At 43.3% G+C, this 27,047-nt stretch overlaps 1 protein-coding gene across 1 annotated transcript in view; it reads right to left on the reverse strand.

Annotated features, from left to right (window-relative positions):
* The window catches only part of NR1H4 (nuclear receptor subfamily 1 group H member 4), a 67,205-nt gene extending 52,262 nt beyond the window's left edge, over positions 1–14,943 (reverse strand). The window contains exons 1-2 of the mRNA XM_048836731.2: positions 14,863–14,943; positions 8,754–8,888 (exon numbers count right to left, since the gene is read on the reverse strand). Coding sequence (XP_048692688.2) covers positions 8,754–8,838 — 85 coding nt within the window. The 5' untranslated portion in view covers positions 8,839–8,888; positions 14,863–14,943. The remainder of the gene's footprint in view (positions 1–8,753; positions 8,889–14,862) is intronic.
* Between the last annotated feature and the right edge of the window lie 12,104 nt (positions 14,944–27,047).

Raw genomic sequence — 27,047 nt, forward strand, 5'->3', positions numbered from 1 at the left:
ACAGCCTTTGAAGCTGTGAAAGCACAGGTGTGCTGCTACAATGTGCCTCTGGGAACAGATACAACGATTAAGCTCACAGCAGGCAGAGGCCCTGTGACAGACATGGCTCTTAGCCCCTACTAAATAGCGTGATGCACACACACCAACATCCTAGGTGGGAAAATATTTACCCTGATAAAAGAAATGTCCAGTAGTCGAAACTTATTGTTTCTCTCCCTTGCAAGTGTAAACTACTCTTGCGAAAGCTGGCGTCACCCCGACAGACCAGCCTCAATTTGGCATAAGAAAGGAGAAAGAGAATAAAGGAGTACAGAGGGGAGTACAGAGTATAAGTAGGAGACCTACAGCACCATGATTTTTGAGTGCTTTTCACTATCTATCTGCTGGTCAGATAAGTGACAGCCTCCCAAGGCTTCTGCAGCTAAGAGGGTCCCTATGCCTTGTCCCTTATTCGTCTTTCCGTGGAATTGAGTGACCGATCCTGGCTTGGCACCGCTGGAATCGAGAGATGCAAGGAGGGTAAGAAGCACCCACACCTGATCTCCTATCTTTAGTGTACACATATTTTGAAATAGAGCTCTATACTTTGTTTTCTTTCTTTGGGATTGTGGCTTCAGTTTTGTAACTTGTTTGTGTGTGTAACATCTCTACATTTAAATAAGTAGGCACTAGCAATTTTGTAACCACATGATTAGAATCTAGCTTAATAAATTTTGGTAACCATTTATGCATAAGCCTGACTTGTTTTCTCTGGTTTACTGTAAAGCAGCCGACACAATTAAAGAACCTCAGCCGTTTTGGCTCTAAAGCCTGGCCATTAGGTGAGAGTACTAAGAGCCTAGCGTTGAGTTGTGCCGCCTCCACGGGGCAAACTCTTGGGGCACCTGTCAGTCAATCCTGGCTGCCCACTGCAAAGGAGCTCTGAGCTCTAGCAGTTAAAGTCACGGGTGTGGAGAGGCTCTTAGTGCTGCCATTGGGGCACCTGTCAGTCAGTATTGACTGCCCGCTGCGAAGGAGCTCTGAGCTCTAGCAGTTAAAGTCACGGGTGGTTAGGACCTTGGGGCATCCGTCAGCCTAGCCCGGGCTGCCTGCCGCGAAGGGACAGTGCGTCCTAGCGGTTAAAGTCACGGATGGTATAAACGGGCATAGCTGGCACCTCACCAAACATCCTTGGCCATCGGCTAACAGTGTCTCATTAGCCACTCTGAGACCTAACAAACTTGTACCAGCATTAGGCTGTGTAGGGCATTGAATTTAGCTGCCTTTTTCTGGTCACAGGCTTACAGCAGTGTTGCAAAATATACAATCTTGCCCAGTTAATTCAGATTCTGATTAGACAGAAGACAAAAGGAGAGGGATAGAAAAGAGAAGTAATAAGGTGGGGAAAGAAAAGGGCACATGGGGGGAAGGGAAATGAAGTCTCACATCCCAGGTCGTGTTCAGGATTCAGCCAGAGCCAGTAGAGATGGCAACATCATCTGGCCCAGTCAGTTCAGGACATCTTTCAGGATTACGGTGACAAAGACCTGGCAACCCAGGAGACGGTGGGTGCGGCAGACATAGGGTTGCCAACTTTCTAGTTGCACAAAACCGAACATCCTTGCACTGCCCCTTCACCACCCTTTCCCCGAGGCCCCACTCCTACTCATTCCAGCCCCTCTCCCTCAGTCGCTCGCTCTCCCCCACTCTCACTCACTTCCCTGGGCTGGGCAGGGGATTGGAGTGTGGGAGGGGGTGAGGGCTCCAACTGGGGATGCGAGCTCAGGGGTGGGGCCAGAAATAAGGGGTTCAAGGTGCAGGAGAGGGTGCGGGTTCCGGGAGGGAGTTTGGGTGCAGGAGGGGGCTCAGGGCTCGGGTTCCGGGTTGGGCTGTGGGAGGGGGTGCGGGCTCCGGGAGGAGGTTCAGGGCTGGGGCAGGGAGTTGCGGTGCAGGTGGGAGTGCAGTGTCCAGAAGGGAGTTAGGATGTAGGAGGGGGTTCCGACCTGGGGCGGGGGTGCAGGGTCCAGGAGGGAGTTAGGGTGCAGGAGGGGGTTCCGACCTGGGGCAGGGGGGTTGGGGGCGGGGGCCTCAAGGCTAAGGCAGGAGGTTGGGGTGTGGGTGGGGGTGCAGGGTCTGGGAGGGAGTTAGGGTGTGGGAGCAAGTTCCAAACTCGGGCAGAGGGTTCATGGTGTTGGCTCCGGCCGGGCGGCACTTACCTCAGGTGGCTCCCGGTCGGTGGCGCAGCAGGGCTAAAGCAGGCTCCCTGCCTGCCCTGGCTCCGTGCTGCACCCAGAAGGGGCTGCCATGTCTGGCCCCTAGGTGGAGGCATGGCCAGGCAGCTCTGCATAGCTCCCACTGGCTGTGGTTCCTGGCCAACGGGAGCTGCAGAGCCAGCGCTGGGGGCGGGGGCAGTGCGCGGAGCTTCCCTGATCACTCCCTTGCCTAGGAGCCGCAGGAACATGCCTTCCACTTCTGAGAGCTGTGCGGAGCCAGGGCAGGCAGGGAGCCTGCCTTAGTCGTGCTGCACCACCAACTGGACTTTTAACGGCCCGGTAAGTGGTGCTGACCAGAACTGCCAGAGTCCCTTTTCAACGAGCGTTCTGGTCGAAAACTGGATGCCTGGCAACCCTAGACAGTCATGATGGCAAAACTCAATCCAGTAGTCATTTTTCCCCAAAGTCTCTTTCTTTATGGGCCACAAAGGAGAGTGATGCGTGAAACAGACCATCTTCTCATTATTTTGTCCACCAATTGGGCCTAGTTTCTGACACACCAATTTTGATCTCTGGTTCTACACTTTTCTTGTTTCTTAAGCATGATCTTAACACCATCCTTGAATTATATCAGCAGGTCTTTTTGTTTGTACTAATTCAGTTTGTCTTCCTTTCATACCTTTTCCCATCCACATTTTATAGGTTATTGTGACATCTTATGAACTTACACTCACTTTTTACCACTGAACTCACAGTTAGGGTAAATTTGTAGGCCCAATTATTAGAACAGTCTTAAAATGGGATTATTTTATAAACCAAATTAAATCTATTACCAACTGCAATTTAGCAATGGACCTTGACATCCTATGACTGGGACTTCCACTGAAAAACCAACAATCTTTAAAATATACTAGATTAATAGCCTATTTATTAGATGTAGCACATTGCTATCACTGGAGGAACATTTGGAAAATATTGGTGATGGAAATACCTATAAAAATTGAAAAAATATTTTGGTTGAATTCACTAAAAAGGGGCTTCATGCTGTCAAGCCCACACAGCTATTCTCTTTTTGTTGTCTATTTACTAAATCATGATAAATAGTTAATAATTAACTGAATTTCCTTGTTATTTCCAAGTGATATTTACACTGATACAAAGCAGCCAAGAAATCACTTGACTCGGCCAACCCTTACTCATATTGAATAGTACTTTACTCCTCAAGTAAACCTCATGATTTCAATTACCATGATTCCAATGCAACTACTCCAGAAGAAAGGTATTACTCAATATGAGTAAGCATAAGACTCTAGAAATATAGGGTGAAATCCTGGCCCCATAGAAGTAATTAGCAAATCTCCCATTGACTTCACTGGAGCCAGGATTTCACCCATAAGTTAGAAGTGTTTGAAAACCTGGTTTGGCAGGTTGCGTTGTATCACTTTTCAACAGGCTCAGGGTATGATACTGGGCGATATCCCGGTTCCTTTACACAATTGGTCCCATTCAATTCAATGGGACTTTGTTGGGTAAGTAAAATAAGTAGCATTTGGCCAGTGAGGAGAAAATGAACCAATCTAAATAGGGAAAGAAGGAGTGAGAGAAAAGGCTAGTAATCTAATTCTATTCATTTCAGTTTTAACTCTAGTTTGAAAGGCTTTTCCTTTTCTCTCTCATTTCTACTTACCAATAAAAATGAGGAAAAAAGATAAAGAGGACAGAAAACAAAACACAGGAAACAGAAAGGCTTGCCAAAAAAAGGGACACATTTTTCACAAGCATTTTGGGGGGGAAAAAATTGACCCTATTTTTATTGAAATTTTTTTAATTTGGAAATTTCTTAATCAGCTCTAATGCACACAAGTGTGGTCAAGTGGTGCAATCAGTGGTGCATGCATGATGAACTCAACTGCAGTTATTAAAGGTGTCAACCAATTTTTTTACCATCATCAGAATCAAAAGAGGACGCCTTGTTGGGTATCCCAAAATTTTGCCACATAAAAAACCCCAACTGTATCTACATCCAATTTCATCTGTTTTTATAGGGAAATAAGCTCTATCTTGAAAGTATGTGTATTCCAGCAGCAGGCTCCTTCTAGGCACTGACCAGTTGACTGCCCTCTATTTCCTGGTTCTCTGCTCTTTTTATGACTTATTCCCATTGCCCCTTCCTGCTGGACAAGGAAATCCCAGATGCCCTCTGTTTCTGCCTTTCATAGAGCCCCTATTCAGGGACAGGCCCCTTTCCCTTACCTGGAACAGTTGTCATAGCTGTGGGTGAATAGGGGAGGAGGGAAGAAGAGGAACTTTCTCTCCATAGGAGGTCCCCATTCTCCTTACAAATAATGTGGTATAGATGGGTAGTTTAATGTATTTGTTTGCTGACTTCTTCAAACAAGAGATGCTTGCTGTGCAGATATATTAGACATCTGGTTTGTTTCTAAACCATCAGAATGACAAGGTAGATAAATGGAACTTGTTTTCCAGTTATAGAAGACACAATAATAAAGAAATGTCTACATTTTAGTGGCGCTCACATGCGCTGCTCTGGTTAAGGTCACTTTGTCATTTCCAAAGGGAGCACCTCTTTTCAGGAGTTCATAACTCCACAAACAAAATCTCAGTTAATGAGTGAGAGACTAAATAGACATTAACTACAATAGATACATTACCCTAGGAATATATTGTTAAAACAGCAATTTTCAGTCTCCAGCCACCAAAAGTGAAATTGTTTATCCTGAAGGACACACTGAACTTCTTGCAACTATAAATCTTAAGTGCTGATAAATCTTGAGAGCTACTTTAGGATTACCATGGTGATCAGCTTCACATTGTAAACCTCCACAATGACAGCATAACTTTACTAAATAACTAGACCCCCAATACTCAGAACTGTACATTCGAAGGGACACTTAGACATACACTCATGGTTCTAACAATGCCTTCCAGGTAGCTCTAGCCTGAATGAACTACAAAGCAAAGCCAATACTTTTAAAAAAAAACATAAAAGAAAAATGTGTTTAGATTTTTGAGGGGTGGAGGATATTTTGTAGAGAAATCAATTTTGACCGACTAACAGCCCCTCCTGTTATATCAAAGCCATAATATGTGAGGCATTGCATGAGAAATTTAATTGTTCCAAGTGTCTTTATAATATAAAATTACCCTCTAATTGCCTTTCGTGTATAAGTCTCAATCTGCCAAGGCCCAAAGCTGAACATAATGTGTAGCAAAGACCAAATTGAGGGACACAAAGAAGTATTCATGCACAAAATTTAAAAAGCACTCAGAGTCATTTCCTTAGTATAAATAACGCTCTCTCATCTTGGTTTCATGATTCTGTATTTCTGATGCAAATAATTTTCAACAATAAAAGTGTGGGGACGCCAAATTTCAGAGAAACATACTAGCTTTGGACTAAATTGAGTGAGACAGTCTAAAAGAGGGACAGTTAAAAGTTGTGCATAGGTGAAATACGTCCTTTCTGGCCTAATTCAATTCCATTATACATTAATTATTTATATTACAGAAATACCCCAACTTAGATCAAGGTTCCATTTTGCTAGCAGTGCACACACATAATATGTAACTCTCACAGCACCTTACAAAGGAGGTAATGAGCATTATCCCATTGCACAATGGAGAAACTGAGCCACGGAGAGATGAAGTGACTTGCCCAAGGTCACTCAGCAGGCCAGTAGCAGAACCCTAGAACCCAGGTCTCCTAAGTCCCTGTACTATTTTCTGACCACTATATCATATTATCTATTGCCTCATGCATGTCCTATTGGATTGTACAAGCCTTGCCCCAAGAACTGACAGTTTCATCAGGGGTCAGTCAAGCCCTTGTTGAAGAGAACATGTTTTAAATCAACACCCTTCCTTGTATTTTGGAGTTGCCCAGCCTTATCCTCTTTTCCAGAAAATATCACTGAACTTAATAACATAGTAGACTTTTGGGGCCAAAGTCTACTGTCCCGCAAGTGAAAATCTGGAGTAATTCAATCAAAATCACTTTGGACTTTTACTGGTGAAAATTAATCCAGAATTTGACCCCAACATTTGAATGCCACCCCTTTTTTCATAGATTTTGGCCTGTGACCATGGGATTTCACAAATAGACAAATATATCTAAAATTGTGGCTATTTATTGCTGTTTTTAAAACTGCACGGTATTGAATTTCCTAAAATATACTTCTCCCAGCACAGGACAGTAGCTCCAAAGTCAAGGGGGAAAAAAAATCTCTTTAAAGTCTAAGCATTCATAGGTTTAGTTTGTTTCACGGAGGTTCCCCACTCAAACATCTGCTCATTAACATTCCAGTTTAGCCACAGGGGATCCAAGTATATGCTAACTGTTAACAAACTGATGTAGAAAAGAGAAATGATGAACACAGTCTTGTGTGATCTTAGCATACAATTTGTACTTGAGATGTGGTCCAGACAGGGAGCCTGTCCCATGGGGGAGTATGCAGGAAAAAAGCACCCAAAACTACAACTTCCTTGAAATATTTCAATTTAGGTCAACCTCTAGCCCCAAATTAAATATTTCATTTTGATTTTCCTGGAGAAAAATTGAAAAAAAATCAGCATATTCAAATTTTCCCAGGGAAATGTGCAATTTTATGGAAAGTAAATTTTCCTTCAAAAATATTTAGAAGCAAAATTCCTTAGTGAAGAGGAAAATTCATAAAGAGGAAAAATAGTTTTGTTAAGGCACTGTACTGCCCCTTAGCAGATCTGGGTTCCTCTCCTGGCCCTTCCACAGACTTTCTGTGTGACTTTGGGCAAGTCACTCTCTCTGTGCCTCAGTTTCCCAGCTATACAAGCAGGACAGTAACAATAACCTTAATCCCACCTTTGTCAGTCTTGTCTGTGTAGACTCCAATCCTACATTTCTTTGTTCACAGGCAGACTTCTGTGCCTGCACAGAGTCCCACTAACTTCAGCGGGTCTCCATTTAGGCATAGCAGTCCCTCTGCATGCAGCAAACTGCAGTACCAGGGCCTACAACTCCAAGCTGTTCAGGGCAGGGACGGTACAGTGAATACAACAATGGAGCCCTTACCTAGTCCGTGTCTTCTAAGCAGTAAATGTAATCCGAATAAATAACAACAATAATAATTAATACAGCAAATGGACCAGATCACCAAGATGGCCCTTTGCAGTTGTTGTCAGTGCAGGCATCATCAGGTGATGCGGTTACACATAGTCCTCCAAGAATTTTTTCCTTATGTGAGCAAGTTTTGATTCTTGCCACGTCCACACTACGAACTTCTGCTGGCAGAGCTACATCAGTCAGGGGTGTGCTCTCTGACTGACACAGCGCTGCTGCAGAAGCCCCTAGTGTAGACGAAGTTATACAGGAAAAGCTGTGCTCGTACCAGTATAACTTGTTTTGCTTGTGAGGGGTGGTTTTACTATACTGGTACAAAGTACAGCTTTGCCAGTATAGCTGTATCCACACTAGAAGCACTTTGTCAGTGCAGCATATTGGTGTTCCTACACCAGCAAAACACTACTAGTGTAGACATGGCATTGGAAGACATGCTGTGTTGTGGTTAGTTTTGGGTTATGCAAAGTTCTAAGTGGATGCTGTGGGAGAAAGGAAGTTGTGTGAACAGCAAGTGAGTTTGCTTTCTGCCTGGGGCTCAGATTAGTCAATTCTTGTGGCACAGTTTCTGAGAACCAGGTGCTGGTGTTGGGCTGAGATTCCTGGAAGAAGAGATTGTCCTACATGCTGTTTGACCATTGCATTTTAGGACTGATGCATAAAGAAAGCATGTTACATATGGCATATCCCCAGACTTCTTGTCAATACTTTTTCCTCGACTGGGAAGCCACTTTGCAAGGCCCCAGACATATACTCCAACTCAGAAGAGGGGCAACATTGGTGTAGAAGAAAGGGCAGCTATCTTAGTTATTTTCTTCTTTCCCAGTAATACATATAATAGAAGACAACTTCCCTGTACTCATAAAATATTGACAGAGTATTCTTCATTCCTTAACAAGCCCATGCTTCACAATGGAAAAATGCAGTGGAGTCTCAGCTATGTAGAATTTTGCAGCCTTTATTATAACTTTTATTATGCACTAAAGTTAATAGCACAGTTTTTAATGGTCTCTATAAAAATAGAGTAATGGTTTTAATACCAATTCAATTCTTTTCATAAATGTATATAAGAAGGCAATACACATATTTTATAGTATCATTTAGTTATAAATTGACTAAAAATATTTTGTATCTGCTCAGCTGGACATAAATGACTAACCTGAAGATCATTTCCTGCCTATCTATAATAGGCGATCCTTGCTGAATAACTTATCATGGCAGCAGAATAATGCTATAATAGTAAACTACAAGCTTTGTTAAACTGTGGCACGTAACAACACATATTGCGCCTTATTTTGTCATTCATTTAAATAGGGAGTTCTGCGTAAAAACTGATTTCACAGCATGGACCATGGTGACTGACTGTAGGATTTCAGTATTTTGATTCTAGGCTATTGGTTCAGGTATAATTTGCTGTAGATACATTTTAAGCTAATTTGATGACTTACCAAATAAATTAGGACCTTCAGGAAGTGAAAATCCATCAGCACCAGGTAGCTGGGAATGTCCGATTAGATTCATTTCAGATCCCATCTGGTCTTTAATTGAAGAACAATGTGACAGGGCACAGGCTGAAAGGAAACCTTGAAAGATAAAGAAACAAGGATAAGTAAAGCAAGATAATAATTCATTTCTGTGTACATATTACAGGCCAGAATTCTGAAGGTTGTTTCAGTATTTACTATAACAAACCCTGATGTGAAGTTATCATGTGCAATTTAGACTTTTAAAAAATGTTGTGCCTTTTCCTCGCAACGACATATGTTATATGTGATAATTCTGCTTTCCACAGCAGCTGATGGGGATTAGGCTGTCACATTATTCTTTCATAATTTCCTAAATAAGTGGTCTGAATTTTTAAATGTGCTGCACACACAGTATTGGGCCTCAAGAGGAGCTGTTGTGTGCTCACCACATTTGAAAATCTGGCCACTTATTTAGGTGCTGTGACAAAATTCCTGCGCTACCTTGGTGGGTCTTGCGCTTATTGGCAGATTTGCTCGCCTTGGAGCTTCACGGCAGCCCTCAGCTTGGCAGTTTTTCTGAATTCACAGTCCAGGTCGACTCCTCCTGTGTCTGACCAGGAGTTGGGAGGATTTGGGGGGAACCCGGGCCCACCCTCTACTCCAGGGTCCAGCCCAGGGCCCTGTGGAATGCAGCTGTCTAGAGTGCCTCCTGGGACAGCTGTGTGACAGCTACAACTCCCTGGGCTACTTCCCCATGGCCTCCTCCCAACACCTTCTTTATCCTCGCCATAGGACCTTCCTCCTGGTGTCTGATAATGTTTGCACACCTCAGTCCTCCAACAGTCCACGTTCTCACTCTCAGCTCCTAGTGCCTCTTGCTCCCAGCTCCTCACACGCACACCACAAACTGAAGTGAGCTCCTTTTTAAAACCCAGGTGCCCTGATTAGCCTGCCTTAATTGATTTTAGCAGCTTCTTGATTGGCTGCAGGTGTTCTAATCAGCCTGTCTTAATTGTCTCCAGAAGGTTCCTGATTGTTCTGGAACCTTCCCTGTTACCTTACCAGGGAAAAGGGACCTACTTAGCCTGGGGCTAATATATCTGCCTTCTATTACTCTCCTATCGCCATCTAGCCCGACCCTGTCACAGTGCCTAAATATGGATATAAAAGCCTAAATTTAGGCTCCTGTCCTTGAAAATCTTGGCTTTTCCATATTTTGAAAAAAATAACAAAATTATCAAAACAAATATACAGTTTCTCCCACTTTTATTCACAAATTCAGGGTTACAGTTTTCATTACAGAAAACTGGCTCAAGCAGGAAGACAATGTGCCTTAGCAATCAGTATGCACTCTCCCCATTTAAAACACAAAGAGCTTTTTGATTAAACAGAGAGAAAAGCTATGAAAAACAACAACCATATTGACTAGGGAGATGATTGGTATGTGTGCATGGTTTTCCCCTTTATAAAAGTGCTTCCTTAATTCAAGCAATTTAAAATGTAATAATAATCTAACTGCTGAATTTTCATTGCCCACACTGAAAAAAACATGAATTTTTTGCTTTGTCTTTCCTGTTCTGTTTTATTATTATGACCCAGTATTCAGAGGTTTTTATTAAATGAAGCATTCCTTCACTTGGAAATTATAGCGTGGGTTTTAGGCTTCCTTGGGTAAATGAAATCAATGAGTAACATTTTCAAAAGCACTTAATTGACTTTCCATTGGACTTAGACTCCTAAGTCACTTCGTTGCTTTTAAAAATTGAACCCAGTATCTATAAACCAATAAAGGCTATAGAAAGCTTCCATACTCACAGTGGAAGAGTCTAATAAAGTCTCAGTGTATGAAGAAATCCCAGAGTCAACTGGCACGCAATTAATGTTAGGAACAAGTAAAATAAGTGTATAATTATTTTTAGATTGGTTCATAGGGACCTATTAAGCTCTTTCCTAACATAAACCAAGGTCTTCTAATTAGGACGGCTTTTTTAAAATTGTCCATTCAGACATAAACAGTTTACATAGAAATGTCAAATGGTGCTTGTATCATAGACCAGATGATGTTTCTGTGGCAAACATGTAAACCAATCGCCAGCAGAAAATCATGATTCCACAACTGCAGAAGTCTCTTGGTATCTTGGAATGGGGGTAGAGAGCCCATCCCCTCCTGCTCAGCATTGCCACCTCCAAGCCCCTCCCCACTCGATTCCCTGACTATAATATATATCACTGGGGGGTGCCTTCAGGGAAAGCAGTGGCCCTCCCAGGTCCCAGTGGAAGGGGCAGGGTCCTCTGACAGCCAGGAAGGGACAAAATGGGCTGATCTGACAAAATATATCTCCTAATGTCTTCTAATTAGAGCTGTCAAGAAGATGGCAACCCATTGTGAGAGTTTCCCCACAGAGGATCCAGGGAAGCATGGAATTATAGACTAGCAGCTCTCTCATGAACCCCCACCTCAAGTTCCCAAACCTGAAGGTCCCTTACTAATCACCAGTTATAGGAACCCCTGACTGTGCTTCTGTCCTCTCCTCCAGCAGCTTCTCTACTATAGTTGCTGCTGCTCTGGGGTGGCACAAAACTCCATTGTTCGGGGCATCTGGAGAGGGTTTCTGCATCTTGCTCCTGGAGAACAGCTGTGGGAGGCCCTTTTCACCTCTGCAAACTTGACTGAACAGTCCCCAGGACATATGCAGGACTAAGGGCTTAACACCAATCTAACTTTCCTGCAACTGAGCTGGTAATTAGGTGCTATAAATCTTTAGTTCTTTTCATATTTCCTTGTCAGTGACAAGCGTGATAGTTTACCATTGAATAATTCACACTGCCAGGTCTTTAGGACAGGGATTGTCCATGTGATTGTGCAGTGCCTAACACAAAAGGGCTGATCCTGGTGCTACTACAATACACATTCAAATATTAACAACAAGTGCCGGTTGCCACCGGACTCCTTGTTGTTTTTGTGGATACAGACTAACACGGCTACCCCTCTGATACTTGTTCTGATTAATGGAATCTTGTCTGCAGTGAACAGAAATATAGAGCCATCATGCGGCTGATATCATCTGGTGTGTGGCAAGTGATGTCATCTTCACCTGTGGACTGAGTCTTTCTTTCTACATGTGGTATTTTGGCAGAGGTGTTTTCACAAACTGTAGAAGATTTTTCTTTGAGAATTCAAACATTAAAGTTGCATCACCACTCCTTCCAGAGTCAGTTCCTTTGTATGAGCAGTGATCAGTAGTCTCTCTCTTAATTCAAAGCTCCGTATCCCCAAAAAAAAAAAAAATGATTTCCAAGCTTCAGGAAAGATTCCAAGAGCTTCTTTTAGAAGGTTACCAAAATGATTAAATGTCTATCTTTCATCTACTTTCTTTCTATCAAGATAAGCCTGGCATAAACTCTAAAGTAAATGACTATCTGATATTCTTTCTGCAGGTGGAATAAAAATGTATTACTATGGGTAAAAGGTAGATGTTTGAAAGAAAAAAATAGATTGGATAGAAGACGAATGTCCACCTAGGAAAGGGGAGGCCTTACTAAAATACAAAGGAATTAAACAGCACAGACATGATTTGGAAGCTAGAATGCTAGTTTTTAATAGACATTCTTTCCCCATCTACCTATCCAAGCTGACATGAATTTTGCCACTTTTTATCCAGTTTTTCATATGACAAAATTATTTGTAGTAAAGAAACAATGGAAAAACAAAGAGAATTCTTTTAGATAATCAGATATTGAACAGTATCTGATTCCCAACACCGGGAGATTATTTTCACCCTATACTTATTAAATACTTTGAGTTAAGTGCAACATTTATATTATCATTACACAGAGATGCCCTACTATACTTCAACAGATTCAAACATTCAATATATATATTTTAATATTCCATATTAAATGGAGATATATATTCCATACACACACTCACAAACACACACGATTTTCACTTTTATTATATATATAATCCCAGAGTTTTCTTATATATATTTCAGTTTTATTGTATATTCCTATCAAGAGCCTGCTTCTGGCCCCACCAGAGTTAAAGCCAGCAAAACTGCTTTTGGCTTCAGTTTAAACAAGACCAGGCCTCTGTTGAAGCAATTAATTTCAAAAGTATCTAAGTTCATTGAAAGGCAAAAGCACCATAACCACATATTTTCAGGTAAAGTACAAACATAAGTTTGATTATCATGAAAATCTAGTCATATTTGTTATCTTCTTTAGTGAGAGTGATCAAATCTATTTTCAGTTATTAGAATAAAAATATACCAAACAAGGGACAGAATTTTTCATACATAAAGATTAGTAAGGTACATTTTCCGAAAAGGTAATATGAGTGTTCGGTTCTTCACATACCTGAACTACCAAATACCCCCAAAATAAATGTTAATACTAGCATAAATTTAGGACCTGACCCAAATGCTACTGAAATCAGTAGAAGGATTCCCCTTGAGTTCAATGGGCTTTGAATCAGAGTCTTACACCTTTTCTGGAATAATTAATGCCGTGCCTTCATTTTTTTTATTTTTTTTTTTAATTCTTTAAAAAATATTTGAGAAACATGAACAAATTTGGAGATTTTTATGTCCAGCCCATGTCACCAAGTAATTTTGAGTTGCATAGCATGGAGGTAACCAATACAACATATGACATAAAGTAATGAGAAGGACATGGGCTAGAGTGAGAACTCTGTGACACACAGACCGAAATACTGTTTTCTTATTTGTTTGAAAATTACGGTTACGAATTCAACAATTCATTTAAAATTAGCTCAGTAAAGAGATACTCTCCTGTGGCTAAAATGTAGAATAGACTGAAAGGTCTTTCTGAGGAAAAAAATAATGTAAATATTAATACACAAAAGTGAGCAACCTTTCAAAAGAGGTAGCGTGGTTCAGTGGATAGGGCATTGCAATTTGACTCAGGAGAGCTGGGTGCTAATCCTGGCTCTGCTAATACATGACTTTGGGCTAATCATTTCATGTCTCTGTGCCATTCTTTTTCCCCTAGTACCCTTTGTCTGTCTTGCCTATTTAGACTGTAAATGCTGGAGCAGGGGCTGTTTCTTACTATTTGTTTGTACAGTGCCTAGCACACTGAGGTCCAAATGTTTGGAGTCTCTAGGTGCTACTGTAATGAACATAATAATAAACAATAGATTCAGAGTAAGAGTGTCTTACCTCAGGTTTTTTTTTTTTTTTTAACATAAGTGTCTAGCAGAACAATTCAGGACAAACTGCTATGTTTCTAAAAGCTGTGACTGGAATTAGACAATAGATGCTTCTAGCAGAACACTGTGTATCATTACTTATGATTATATGAAAATAAGTGTTAAAGCTCTGAACGTTAAAAGAGGCTTTATTTTGAAACACTACCACCTGTACCTGAAATTTGCCAACAAAAGAGAAGTACATAAAACAATAACTCTTTCCTGAAGAAAGAACAGGAGGACTTGTGGCACCTTAGAGACTAACCAATTTATCTGAGCATAAGCTTTCGTGAGCTACATCCGGTGAAGCGAGCTGTAGCTCACGAAAGCTTATGCTCAGATAAATTGGTTAGTCTCTAAGGTGCCACAAGTCCTCCTGTTCTTTTTGCGAATACAGACTAACACGGCTGCTACTCTGAAATCTTTCCTGAAGCACAATCTATTTTTCTCCCATTATACACACATTTAAAATGCTCTCAGTTTCTAACAGGTCAAAGATGCCAGCTGCTGCTATACAGATGATCTGTATAAATCAACAAGGTAGAACTGGCCTATTATTAAAGTTATGCCATATCTACCGATGTAAGATGACATACCCTAACGGTCGCTACTTTTTCATCAATTCAATGAAATTTTCTCAAAGAAAATATCTGTTCTCACACACACTATACTGATGAGATTACATTGTCTTATAGTATTAATATATTTTTCATTCATTTAAGTAATATTTAGAGATTTTGGCATCCAGATCATTGACTTTTCTAGCTCCTCAAGATGCATTTACATTAATTACATAATGTAAGTGAGAAAAAAATTGTACTCCATGACTAAATATGATCAAACAGCAAGATTAATACCCACTAAGCAATTATTACTTACTGTCCTTTTCCAGAGTCTTGAGAATGGCCGAGTGTGGAAAGCCTCTGCACTCAGTTCAAAATCCTAATAAGTTTCAAACAGGAACATTTTTGTTTTGCTTTTTTAGGTTTAACAGAAGCCTGTAGTGATAACCGGCTGACTCTGGGCTTGGGCTCATCTCTTCATTGGCTCATTGCCCTAATGGACAAAGATTACTCATTAACAATTCTTCTTTGCTAACCTATCTAAACATAGATTTCAAGTATTAAAACTTTGTAAACCCAGAAAGTCAGTCAGATCAGAACTTTTGGATGCTTACTGGACACTCTGGGAAGGGGTCTTATTCTAAACCAGCACACACAGCAGGGCAGCCGTAAAAAAGGCATGTTGTGGATGTTGACCATTTCACACAGAAATAGGAGTCCAAACCCAGTGGCCTTATGCAGATGGGGAGCCCCTTGCATGTTCTCATGGAGACTGGAGTTCCAAGGCAGCTCTGTGACTTTCCTTCAGTACCTCGATTATTTTTATATTGCTTAGGAAAGAACAAACATTTCAGAGTGTTATTGTGCTTTAAGGAGAGGTTGTTGGGGAACAGTAGTTACAGCCCTGGACTGAGACTCAAGCAATCTGGGTTTAGTTCCCAGGTCTGTCAAAGACTTCCTTGATGACCTTGAACACTTCACTCAAATGCTTTGTGCCTCAGTTCCCCTTCTGTAAAATGGGGATAATACATCATTACCCTTTGTGATGATAATGTCAATCTTTAAGGTCTGTGAGGAGTTTAGATACTTTGGCCCCAGTGGGGGCCATATAAGTACTAAGATAGAAGAGATAGCAGGCAGCTGTCAGCCTTGAGAGGTGATCTCACTTTGACTTGCTTCTTCTGCCCTCCTCCTTACAGCATTTGCTCTGTCCAGTCCACTTCAGGACACAATGGGCAGGAAGGCAGAGACTCACGAGGCAAGTTTCTTGTTGGAGAAAGGAGATGAGCAGAGCCCATGCTTTGCTACAAGAGGGAGCTGGCACTGAATTCAGTGACAGAGCTCCCCCCATCTCTTCTCCCAGCCCTAGCTCAGCTATTTATTTAAAGGGGGGAGAGGGAAGTTCTTCTCCCCCTATCTGGCAAGCTACCAGATACTGCCTGTGGCAGCGAAGGAAACAGTGGTTCCTTCCTACCATCACTCTCCAAGTACATCTGAAGCAGCAGAAGCAGCCTGCTGTGTTCTCTGCTCGGGCAGCTTCTTCTGCTCTCCCTGGTGCTGTTGGTGGCCATGCTGCCTATAGATGACATGGATAGCAACGCACAGAAGGGGATGAGGCTTCGGGGGGGGGGCAAGTATCAGCGCCTTAGGGCCCCCCAAAGTTCCCCAGACTCTAAAATAACCATTAAAAGAAAAAAAATATTTTATTCACCCTGATCCTCATTTTTATGGAATTTGGAGTTTTCATGTCTCTCCCCAATCCTCTATGACTGTAAATAATAATAACCAATCAGCATCATTTGTATTTCCTAGCAAATGCACCCAGCAGCAAGCCATGTACAGAAGAGGTCATCATAATTTGTAGAAAGATCAATAGGGGACCAATGTCATTAGGTTAATACTGAACCTTGGAGTTTTCGACCCTGCAGCCAATAAGCCCCAGGCGAGCAACAAGTGAATGACTGGAGCCAATGTGGGTCTGATAACAGTGCTCTGTGTATTATACCCAGGACTCACACCAGCATGCACTTGTTGTGCACTATATTTTAAAACTGATTTATATTTAGATAGTCACGGTTCACTTTCTTAAATACATCTCCGCTGCAGTCTTTGTGAGTGGTGCCTTCACAAAATTCTGAAAGCTTCAGTAAAATTACGGATTTAACAAAGCTGATACCTCACTTTTGAAGATGATAGTTCTTCCAACAATCCTTCCCCACAGGGAATACTCACTTTCCTCCAGTGTCTTATTCAGGATAAGCCAGTGGCCCAAACTGACACTTCCTATCAAAATAGCCACTTGGGGGGCATTCGGAGAAGGGCATGCCACAAGGAGCCCCACAAAAATTTTTGGAAGAGTATAGCATGGGGGTGGAATTTGTCCTCCACTCCAGCAGGAGGAGCAGCAGTGCTGTTTCAGGAAGCCACAAATACCCCAGGAGGCCAAGCTCACAGACTCAACTTTACCTTGTAAGGCCTCATGCTTCAGTGCAAGTTTTGGAGCCCTCCAATTCCCCACTCTTGTAGCCATAACCTTGCAGGATTGGGCCCAAACATCTGTTGTCACAGAATATTTGTAATTTAGAGATAGATTGTAGCTAACTCTTTAAAAAGGTCTAGTAAAAAGGCCTTCTCAACGAAGTCATGCACTTGGAAGCTGCTTTACAGACAGTAGCAAAGGAGCTGGAATTAATGGCCACATTAGGGTGACCAGATGTCCCAATTTTATAGGGACAGTCCCAATATTTGGGAATTTTTCTTATATAGGCACCTATTACCTCCCACCCCCGTCCCGATTTTTCACACTTTCTATCTGGTCATGCTAGGCCACATTCACTGACAACTGTTTCATTAAATTATTTTTCTTCTCTCTAGAATAATGAAGAGGCCAATGGCAAAGTTTGCTTCACCAACCAATCAATATTTATATAGCATTATTGAGGAGAACAATGCAAGCATCTCTGGATCAAAGGAAGAGACTGTTGCCTATAGCAACAATATATGGAATTACTAGTTCCCTGAGCCAGGTGTTCATATTTTATTGTGGCTAGACGTGCAAATGAAAAATCAAACAGAAAAGAGAATTAGATCAAATCAAGTGAGTCATCTATAATGAGACAAGAGGCTCTTTACAAAATGTTAAGGGGGTAAATTCAAGTCCATCTAGTCACCAATAGGATATCTTCATTAAAATAGTATTGTGCACTAATAAAAAGTACCTCACTAAACAATATTAGAAATAGATGTATAACTGAAGATAGCTTCTGTTCTAAAAGTCTCTTCAGATCATTAACAGTGAGAATACATCTACAGGGCATCCAGGTGATGAATATTGGATCTCAAAAATTAGCTGCGATACTGAACCCCTCTCTCAAGTTTGTTTTCAACAAGAAAGGTCAAGCGAAGAAACGAGGAAGACCTTGTAAAATAAGTTCATGAAGGAGACATGAGATTTCAAACTCCCTTTGTGATTGTAAGCTCTTGTATAAATAAGACAAGTTAAGAGACAACAGTTCAGCCATGCAGAGATGTAACATCTATAAAAAGAGTCATCTTCAAAAAGGATTAGTCCTTTAAAGAGTTAAGTGAAACAAAACACAAAATAGGACTAACTTGGTCCTGTTCTCATATGCTTTCCCCAATACAGAACTCCCATATGTCAGTTTAAGAACCCTAGGAAAGTAAGGAATTAGTAACTTATGTCTAGCTCTAACTATGGTTCATTTAAATGGCTAATGCTTTGCAAATGTGCTGCTTTTTTTTTAAAAAGATATCAGGATGAACTCTCGGTCCCATTTAAGTCACTGGCAAAACTCCTCCCATGGGGTCAGAATTTCATCCCAGCTCTTTATGTAGCTTATTTTACTCTGAGATTTTTGGATCATATATCACTGGTCCAAAGTAGATGAAGAATATAGATAGCCTATAAAAAAGTATTCAAATATGAAGATGTGGATATATATGTATAATACTTGAAAAATAAGTAACATTCAGTGCTAAAAGTCAGCATGTATAGAAAATATTGCTTCATAAAACTCACACTCCATGAAAGGAGAGGGACAAGATTAGCTGTGATTTGTGCTTTCCCATCCTCCTATCTCCTTCCTCTAAGATTCTTCTACTCAAATAATCCCAGTCCCATTTTTGCTGATCTTCCCAGAGCAAAGGTTTGCCACATGCTGCAGCCACCTCCCCACAGACAGGGTATGTCTACATTGCAACGCAAACCCAGGGTTAGTGGGACTCAAGTCATCAGATCCTGGGTTAGCAAATCCAGGGCTTGAGCATCTACACTGATTGTCAATGCTAGGTTAAGAATTTTTTAGCCTGGGCCTCAACCCAGGGCACTGATGTCCACATTACAGCACGCAGATCTGAGTCAAACCAACTATGTCCAGACTCCTTTCTGCCCTCCTTTGAAATGTGGCTGCTCTAGCCCTTTGGCCAGGATGCAGTTTGGGAAAACTTGACTGTCCACTCTGCATGTCACATGAAGTTTGAACAGCCCACCAGCACAGCCTCCCAAGCAGTGATTTTGGACTGCATGCTGCCAACAACCAGAGCCAACAATATGATGAGGCGCCATTTGCAGAACTGCTCTCGGTTGTGCTTTCACTCCTGTTTTAGGAAAAGGGAAGAGCTTCCATGAGGCACTGTGGACATTTTAGCAGCATTTTCTGACCCACCGAAGACAGCTGACTGAGCAGGAGGAGAAAGAGGAGGACACAGACATGGCAGACTCGCACTGGTGGATGCTGCTCAGGATAGCCACTGATGCCCGCTATGTAGACCAGCACTGCTGGAACAGGGTTACAAGCACAGACTGGTGAGATCACATCACCTTGCAGACCTAGGAGGACCAGCAATGAGTCCAGAAATTTCTCATGAAGAAAGCTACATTTCTGAAGCTTTCTGAGCAGTTTGCCTTGTCGCTATAGGGTAAAGACACCCACATGGGGCTAGCCATGCTGGTCCAGTAAGATGGTGGTGGAGGTTTCTGAGGCAATCAGGCGCGTGATTTACCCCAAGGTGGTAGACATAAAAGATATCCCTAAAGTAGCTGCTGGCTTTGAAAGAATTGGGTTTCCAGACCACACCAGTGGCCATTGATAGAACTCATATGACCATAGTTTATCCTCCTCAAGGACCTCATGTGGCTTGCTGTGCTCTTCACAATCTGTGTGAAGCCAGAGGTGAGCCATTTCCCTGTGAATGGACCTATGACAGTGAGGTGCCGCTGAACCAGTACCTTCAGCCAGAAAGTACAGCTATCCCAGCTGTATGCTCCCAGGCAACAGAAGTCAGGAATGCTTTGTGTTCCCAGGTTATGGACTTGCATGGGCCAATGGAAGAGGGAGAATAGTACCTCTGTGAATGTATTTGTGGTGAAAGGAAGGGGCTGACTGCTGTAGAGGGTTTCAGTGCTTAGGGAGGATGTGGGGGGTGGATTGCCATTCAATGTACTTATGAATGATCTGACCACTTATCAAATGCAGGGGAGAAGTGGGGGTTGAGTCATAATATGGACTGATGTAATGAAGTGATTGATGCATGGATTAATGTTGCTAACTGTGCTGAGGAATACAGTTGCTTGCATGCAAATTCCCAATTGTCCCTGAATGTGTGTTTACCGTCATTAATTGAAATACGCATTGTATGATGTGATGCAGTGATAGCACTAAACTTTTTTGATAAAATGTAAAGCTTTATTGATAAACACGTTTTAGAAAAATACATCTATCCATTGCCAGGCAGGCCAGCTGCCATTACCACACCAAAACACCAGAAACAACAAAACCTTTTTTAAAAAAGTGAATGAACAAGTCCAAACAGTAAAACCATATACAAGACAAAAATAACCTACTGTTGCATGTTCCCTCCCAGCCTCCTCTCCGTTATGTTACAATGAGGAGGGAGAAAAATTGTTCTAATTAATCTCTGAGGATAGGACAAGAAGCAATAGGCTTAAATTTCAGCATGGGCGATTTAGGTTGGTGTGGTGGGGCATCTGCCCCACGCTGGCAGAAGAGGGGTTAAAGCAGCCACGGGGAGGCTGCGCAGGAGACAGCCAATTAGGAAAGAACTTGTATAGTCATCCAATCAGGAAAAGGTTTAGAGAGACAGCCAATCAGGGCCAGGCTGAGCCATATAAGAAGGGCTGCTGAACAGAGCAGTTTCAGCCACTCCCTGGAGTTTGAGGAGGGAAAACTGGCTGCCCTGAAGGAAGGGAGAAGAGACAGCACCATGGTTAGAGCAGTACTTGGTGGGTCGGGGAGCATGAGTGAGTTCCTGGCAGACCGAGGCTCTGATACAAGATGGAGAAGGTGCTAGGGCTGTGGGAAAGTGGCCCAGGGAAACAGACAATGGGGTTTGGAGGTGACAGCATGTGACTGCTACCCCCCTGCCTTTGGCTCCAGTTGCCACTGATGCAGGTGGATAGACCCTGAACTTCAGCCAGCCACTAAGGCAAGTGGTTGGACAGAGGACTGCTGGCCCCCTGGAAGTGAAGGGGGCGGAGAACCAAGTGAGGTACAGCTGGAGGGCTATGTCCAGAAGAGGACACTGTGGTCCTGAGAGTAACACAGCCACTGATGACAGAAATGACAGTGGCAAGATGCCACTAGATGAGGGTGCACTGGTGAACCAGAGCTAATTCCCAGGATGGCCAGCAGAAGGCACTGTAGTGGTGAGTCACACCCTTTCATAGTTGGACACAAGAAAAAACTTCCTAACTGTCAGGGTGGTTAAGCACTAGAATAAACTGCCCAGAGAGGTTGTGGAATCTGTCACTAGAGATTTTTAAGAGCAGTTAGACAAACACCTGTCAGGGATGGTCTAGATTGGGGTGGGCAAACTTTTTGGCCCAAGGTCCACATCTGAGTGGGAAAATTGTATGCAGGACCAGGAATGTAGGGCTGGGGCAGGGGGTTGGGGTGTGGGAGGGAGTATGGGGTGCAGGAAGGGGCTTAGGGCAAAGGATTAGGGTGCAGGAGGGGTGCATGATGCAGGAGGGGGCTCAGGGCAGGGGGTTGGGGTGCAGCAGTGGTGTGGCAGGGGGCTTAAGGCATGGGGTTGGGGGCTCAGGGCAGGGGGTTGAGGTGTGGGGTGCAGTAGGGGTTCAGGGTGTGGGCTCTGGCCCGGCGTCGCTTACCTCGAGCAGCTCCAGGGTGGCAGTGGTGCGTAGCGGGCTAAGGCAGGCTCCCTGCCTGCCCTGGCCCTGCACCGCTCCTGGAAGTCACCAGCACGTCTGGCAGTGACTCCTGGGGGTGGGATGGGGCAGGTGGCTCTGCCATGTGCTGGCCTCACCTGTGGGTACCAGCCCCGAAGCTCCCATTGGCTGTGGTCCCTTATTCCCAGCCAATGGGAGCTGCGGATGGCAGTGCCTGCAGGTGAGGGCAGTGCACGGAGCCCTCTGCCCACGTCCCCCCCTCGGGGCCACAGGGATGTGGTACTGGCCGCTTCCAGGAGTGGTGCAGGGCCAGGGCAGGCAGGGAGCCTGCCTTAGCCCTGCTGCACCATGGGGCAGGCAATCCCGTGAGCTGTAGTTTGACCTTCCCTGGTCTAGATAATACTTAGTCCTGCCCTGAGCACAGGGGACTGGACTAGAAGACCTCTCGAGGTCCCTTGCAGTCCTATGATTCTCCTTTCCCCTCCTTCCACTTTTGCCACACATTTGGCACTAGGGGGAAGCGGTAGAGGCATCCACAGTGCAGGTGTCAATTTGGAGGACTGCATGCAGCAAAGTTGCCCTGTCCAGCCACTCAGAGGGCCCAATTGCAGGACTACTCAGCCATGGAGTTGTCCAAGCTGTTTCTGGACTGCAGCACAGGGTACTGGGGAGAGGACTCCGGCCGTGGCATGATACAGCAGGAGCCAGTACTCTTGCAGCCATCCGTGATAGAAGCTGCTCAAACAGCTCTTTCTGGTGAGCTCTGTCACCCTCCCTTTGCTGCCATTTCTGTTCCAGGAACTGGGAAGCAAGTGCCTGCTCGTATGCTGAAACCCTGCTCTCAAGCTGCACAGCCAGCCTGAGCCTTTCCTCATGCTTCTCTCTATCCCTTTCCTGTAGCGGTAAGTCCCTCTGTTCTTGGTACTGAGCCTGCCGATTGGATCTCTCCAGAACTTCAACCATAAATTCACAGTGGAAATGCCTCCACTTGGAGCAGTCTGTGAAGGTACATGAGCCCAGGTTTCTGCTGCAGCATGGGTGAGTTGTGGAGTTACTGCAGCCTGTAGTGATCAAGGGGCTTGGAACAGGAAAAGAGAGGTCTGCCAGAGACAGGTACAGGTTCTGCTCCTGCTGTCTTTCTGGTATGCCGTACCAACTATAAATATCTTGCTGGTACGGCGTACCAGCACGTACTGCCCTACTTGCACTGCTGCCTGTATTTCCAAACATTAAAATGGAGCCAGAAACTTGCAATGCTTGGGGTGGCTTCTGTCCCTTCCATGTCTGTTGCCAGTTCTGCAGAGGGGCATCAACAAGTTTCTCTGAGTACAGACCCAGGATGTGCTGCAGCTGCTCCTGTGGCAAAGCCTCCTCTGGGACCGGTTTCATCCCCAGTCACTTCACTGGCCTCTCCTGGCGCCTGCTGCTGGCTCCCATCAGTCTCTATGTTGGATTCTGGGGCCAGCAAGGCACCATCCTGGCTGATCTGGTCATCATGCACCACCACTGGCTTCATTCTTGGCACAGTACCCAGTCAAACATCCTCACGTGATGCCGGTGAGTTGCAAGAGGTTCAATTCTGATCCCTGGTTTTCCAGTATTTGGTCTTGAACCACTTAACCCACTCCCTGCACTGGGCTGGTAAATTTCTAACACTGCCATCTTCTCTATTTTCTGGTATGTGTGGTCATTCCTGGTACTCTTACTAAAATCCACTGTTTTGCTGGCCTTGCAGCAGAAATTAACTATGATCTGGCTGTGCTCCCCTGACCATGAAGCAGTGTGCTTTGCAAAGGACTACTTCTGGCCGTCTTCATTGCAAACGCAGAAGGTTCTCCAAAAGGTGTTTGCAGCATGGTGGTCAGAAAACAATGGAAAGTTAAACACTGACTCACCAAGCTGCTGCAGTACAAGTTGCTTCCATTTCCCTGGAGTCACTTGGAGATTCTTGGGTTAGTATCCCACATTTTCATAGACTGACTCCTTTGTCTCTTTCGGTGGACTCCCAGGATGGGCTGCATCTACACTGCAAAGCAATAGGGATTGAACCCAGGGTTCTGGCTTGACTTGGGCTCAAAATCATCAACTGCACAAGGTCCTAGGACCCTAGGTCTGAGCGATGTGTGTAGACAGAAGTGGGGGTTTGGCCTCAAGCCTGAGTCTGAGCCTGGGCTTACCTTGCAGTATAGACATTGCCAAGGTTAGTAGGGCAATCTGCAATCCCTGCTCCTCAGTGTTTCCCCTATATATGCAATGTGTTCTACGTGGGTTAAGACCTATCCCATGGAGCTCAATCTGTGGTGCTAAATGTAGGATTCACAATAGCCATTGGTTAGCCATGAGGAGGCAAATCATGCCATCAGAAATATTTTTACAATCAAAGTATGAATAGCACAACCTGGTAAAGGAGGAGGAAGGGAAAAGAGAGAGATTGACTCTCAGTATTGAACTGTGTTTCTCCCCTCCAACCCACCCGCATTTGCAATACACACCACAACAGCCATCCAGACCATTACAGACCAATTATATTCCACTCTGCATAGCAACATCACTTTGCCATTCACATTTCAATGTGCAGCCTTCTGAAAACTTCACAAATTGGCTTTTGGAGCACTAGCACAATACTCATACAAATTACAAGCCAGTCGCTACCAGAGCCCAAACCTGCAGTTGGACTCTCATGACAGACTGAGGGACTCTTTCAGACTTGAATGAAATCTTCTTTGTTCAAGGAGCACATCCACCCAATTCTGCAGTCCCAAAAGTTATGGATAGTGCAGATTTTTGGGTGCCTGCCCAAACTGAACCTTTTGAAGTTTTTCCAGGGCCCTGGATTAAAGCTTTGAACACAACCCAAATATACATGGGGCTAATAACGGTACTACCCCAGCACCCAAGGTATCTGCCTCCTGCCAGCTTTACACCCCTGCATTATTATGTAATAATCTGTATTGGAGTGAGTAGATCTATTATTTAGCTCACTAGGAAAATCCCTGGTTCGAGCCTTGATCTGATTTTTCTTGAATCTCAGGATGTCAGAAATGAGGACTTGCAGCTATGTCTGGCCAGTCTGTAGGCAGCCTATGAGCACAGTAGGGCTGCCTGATTGACCACTCCATCTGATTGGCCAAGGAAGACAGCAAGCCTGCTTTTAAACCCAACAGCAGCAACTGCTCTCTGGCTGCTCAATAAGCATACTTGCAGCTTTGATCTCTCCTGTGCCCGCTCTGCTCCTAGCCTTGTTCCTGTCCTGTCCTGCCCAGTCCACTCCACTCCAGCCCTCTTCGGTTTCTGAGCCTTGGCTTGACTTCTAGCCCCTTATGCTGTCCCTCACCATTGGCTCTGACTCTGGTCCCTGACCTTTGTCACTGTTCCTGGCCTTTGACTCAGCCCCGACCACTAGGCCTGACAACTTCTGCTCTGACCATTAGGCCAGATTGCATGTCCCAGTTTGTGACAAGGGCCCTACTTATATTACCATTATCTACCACTTTAGTGAAGAAAGGAAAGATTTTTTTTAATTATGGCCAGAATTATCACCAACTTACAATAAATTTTATCAAGCTAAGATAGTCAAGTAATCTTCATAGATAAGGCTGCTTCTGTAGAAATAAATAAAAACCAATGTGCAAAGTATCAATCAGTTTATTCCAGCAGACATTCCTTTTCATTCTGCTCATTTTTGTTGCATTTTGGAAGTGGAGAGAAGACTATAATAAACTCAATTTTTAAGATTTATTTACCTCATTGAATAATATTTTCATTAAGCCATACCATAAAATCTGTATAATAGTTGATAAACCTCCTATTATAAGCATTTTCTTCTCATAACTTGATCTCTTATGTTTCTCCTTTCTCAGAGATGGATATTGGATCACTGCAGATAAGAAAAGAGGATTGTTGGATGACCGGATAGCCATTAACAATCCTCTTTTCTTCTCTGAGGTGATCCCATATCCCATCTCTGAGAATGTCCAGTTCAGATTCTTCAGAGGAAAGGTCAAGAAACCCTATAATGGTCAATTATGGAATAACCTGGCCAGAGTGGAAATTTCTTCCTAACCATAGACCAGTGGTGCTGGAACATTTTTAATAGTGGGGGTGCTGAAAACCAGGCCCTTTACCCCTGTCCACTCTCCCACTTCCCCCTCCCTGCCCCCAGGAGCTGAGGCTGGGAACAGAGCCCCAGGCGTGCGGGGCTGGCAGCCAGGACCCCAGGCGCATGGGGCGGGAGCCCAGGCGTGGTGCAGCACCCCTCCCCCGCACCCCTAGTTCCCACACCTATGCCATAGACAGTTAATGGTTAGCCAATGCCCTGTAGCAAGTGGAAATATATTCCTTACAAGCCCCAATCTTGCAATGGAAGCAGTGCAGGAAGAATCTTGGGCCCCATGTAAAATCAGTTGCAGGATTGGGGGCCTAAATTTGTATCTATTTAAGACCTGAGCCAGCTCCCATTGATTTCAACTGGAGCTTTATATATAAGTAATTCTTGGATATTTTGATTATATACTATGTCCCATTTATTTTAAGTATTGTTCTTTTCAATAGCAATTCTGTAGCTTTATAGCTTAGGACATTATTTTGTTTCTAAAAGGTTACAAGTTTACAAGCTATTGGAGGAATAATTGCTTTGAGCTAAATATGTTATCGCTATATTACTGATAAACAGTCATGCCAGAGTCCTCAATGTAAATATATATTTAACTCTTTCACATTTTCCCCACTGACATTTGATGTTACACAGCTTGGTAGCGAATGATTTCAATAAAGGTTATCCTTAGTTTATGTAAATATTTGGAGAGCTACAAATATTGTGAAATGTTATTCCAGTAAATTAATTTTCTGTCCTTTTATTTAATAAATAGCTTTGTTTGAAACTAAATGTCAAAAGTGATCCGTGAAGTATTATACAGTAGAACCTCAGAGTTACAAACACCAGAGTTACGAACTGACTGGTCAACAACACACATCTCATTTGGAACCAGAAGTACTCAATCAGGCAGCACCAGAGACACACACAAATACAGTTCAGTACGGTGTTAAATGTAAACTACTAAAAAAATAAAGGGAAAGTTTAAAAAAGGATTTTACAAGGTAAGGAAACTGTTTCTGTGCTTGTTTTGTTTAAATTAAGATGGTTAAAAGCAGCATTTTTCTTCTGCATAGTAAAGTTTCAAAGCTGAATTAAGTCAATATTCAGTTGTAAACTTTTGAAAGAACAACCATAACATTTTGTACAGAGTTACAAACAACCTCTATGCCAGAGGTGTTCAGAACTCCAAGGTTCTACTGTAAATAAATCCTAGGATATTTTTAGATTTTGAATCAAT

The sequence above is a fragment of the Caretta caretta genome, chromosome 1 (genome assembly GCF_965140235.1).
Source record: "Caretta caretta isolate rCarCar2 chromosome 1, rCarCar1.hap1, whole genome shotgun sequence".
NCBI lineage: Eukaryota > Metazoa > Chordata > Testudines > Cheloniidae > Caretta > Caretta caretta.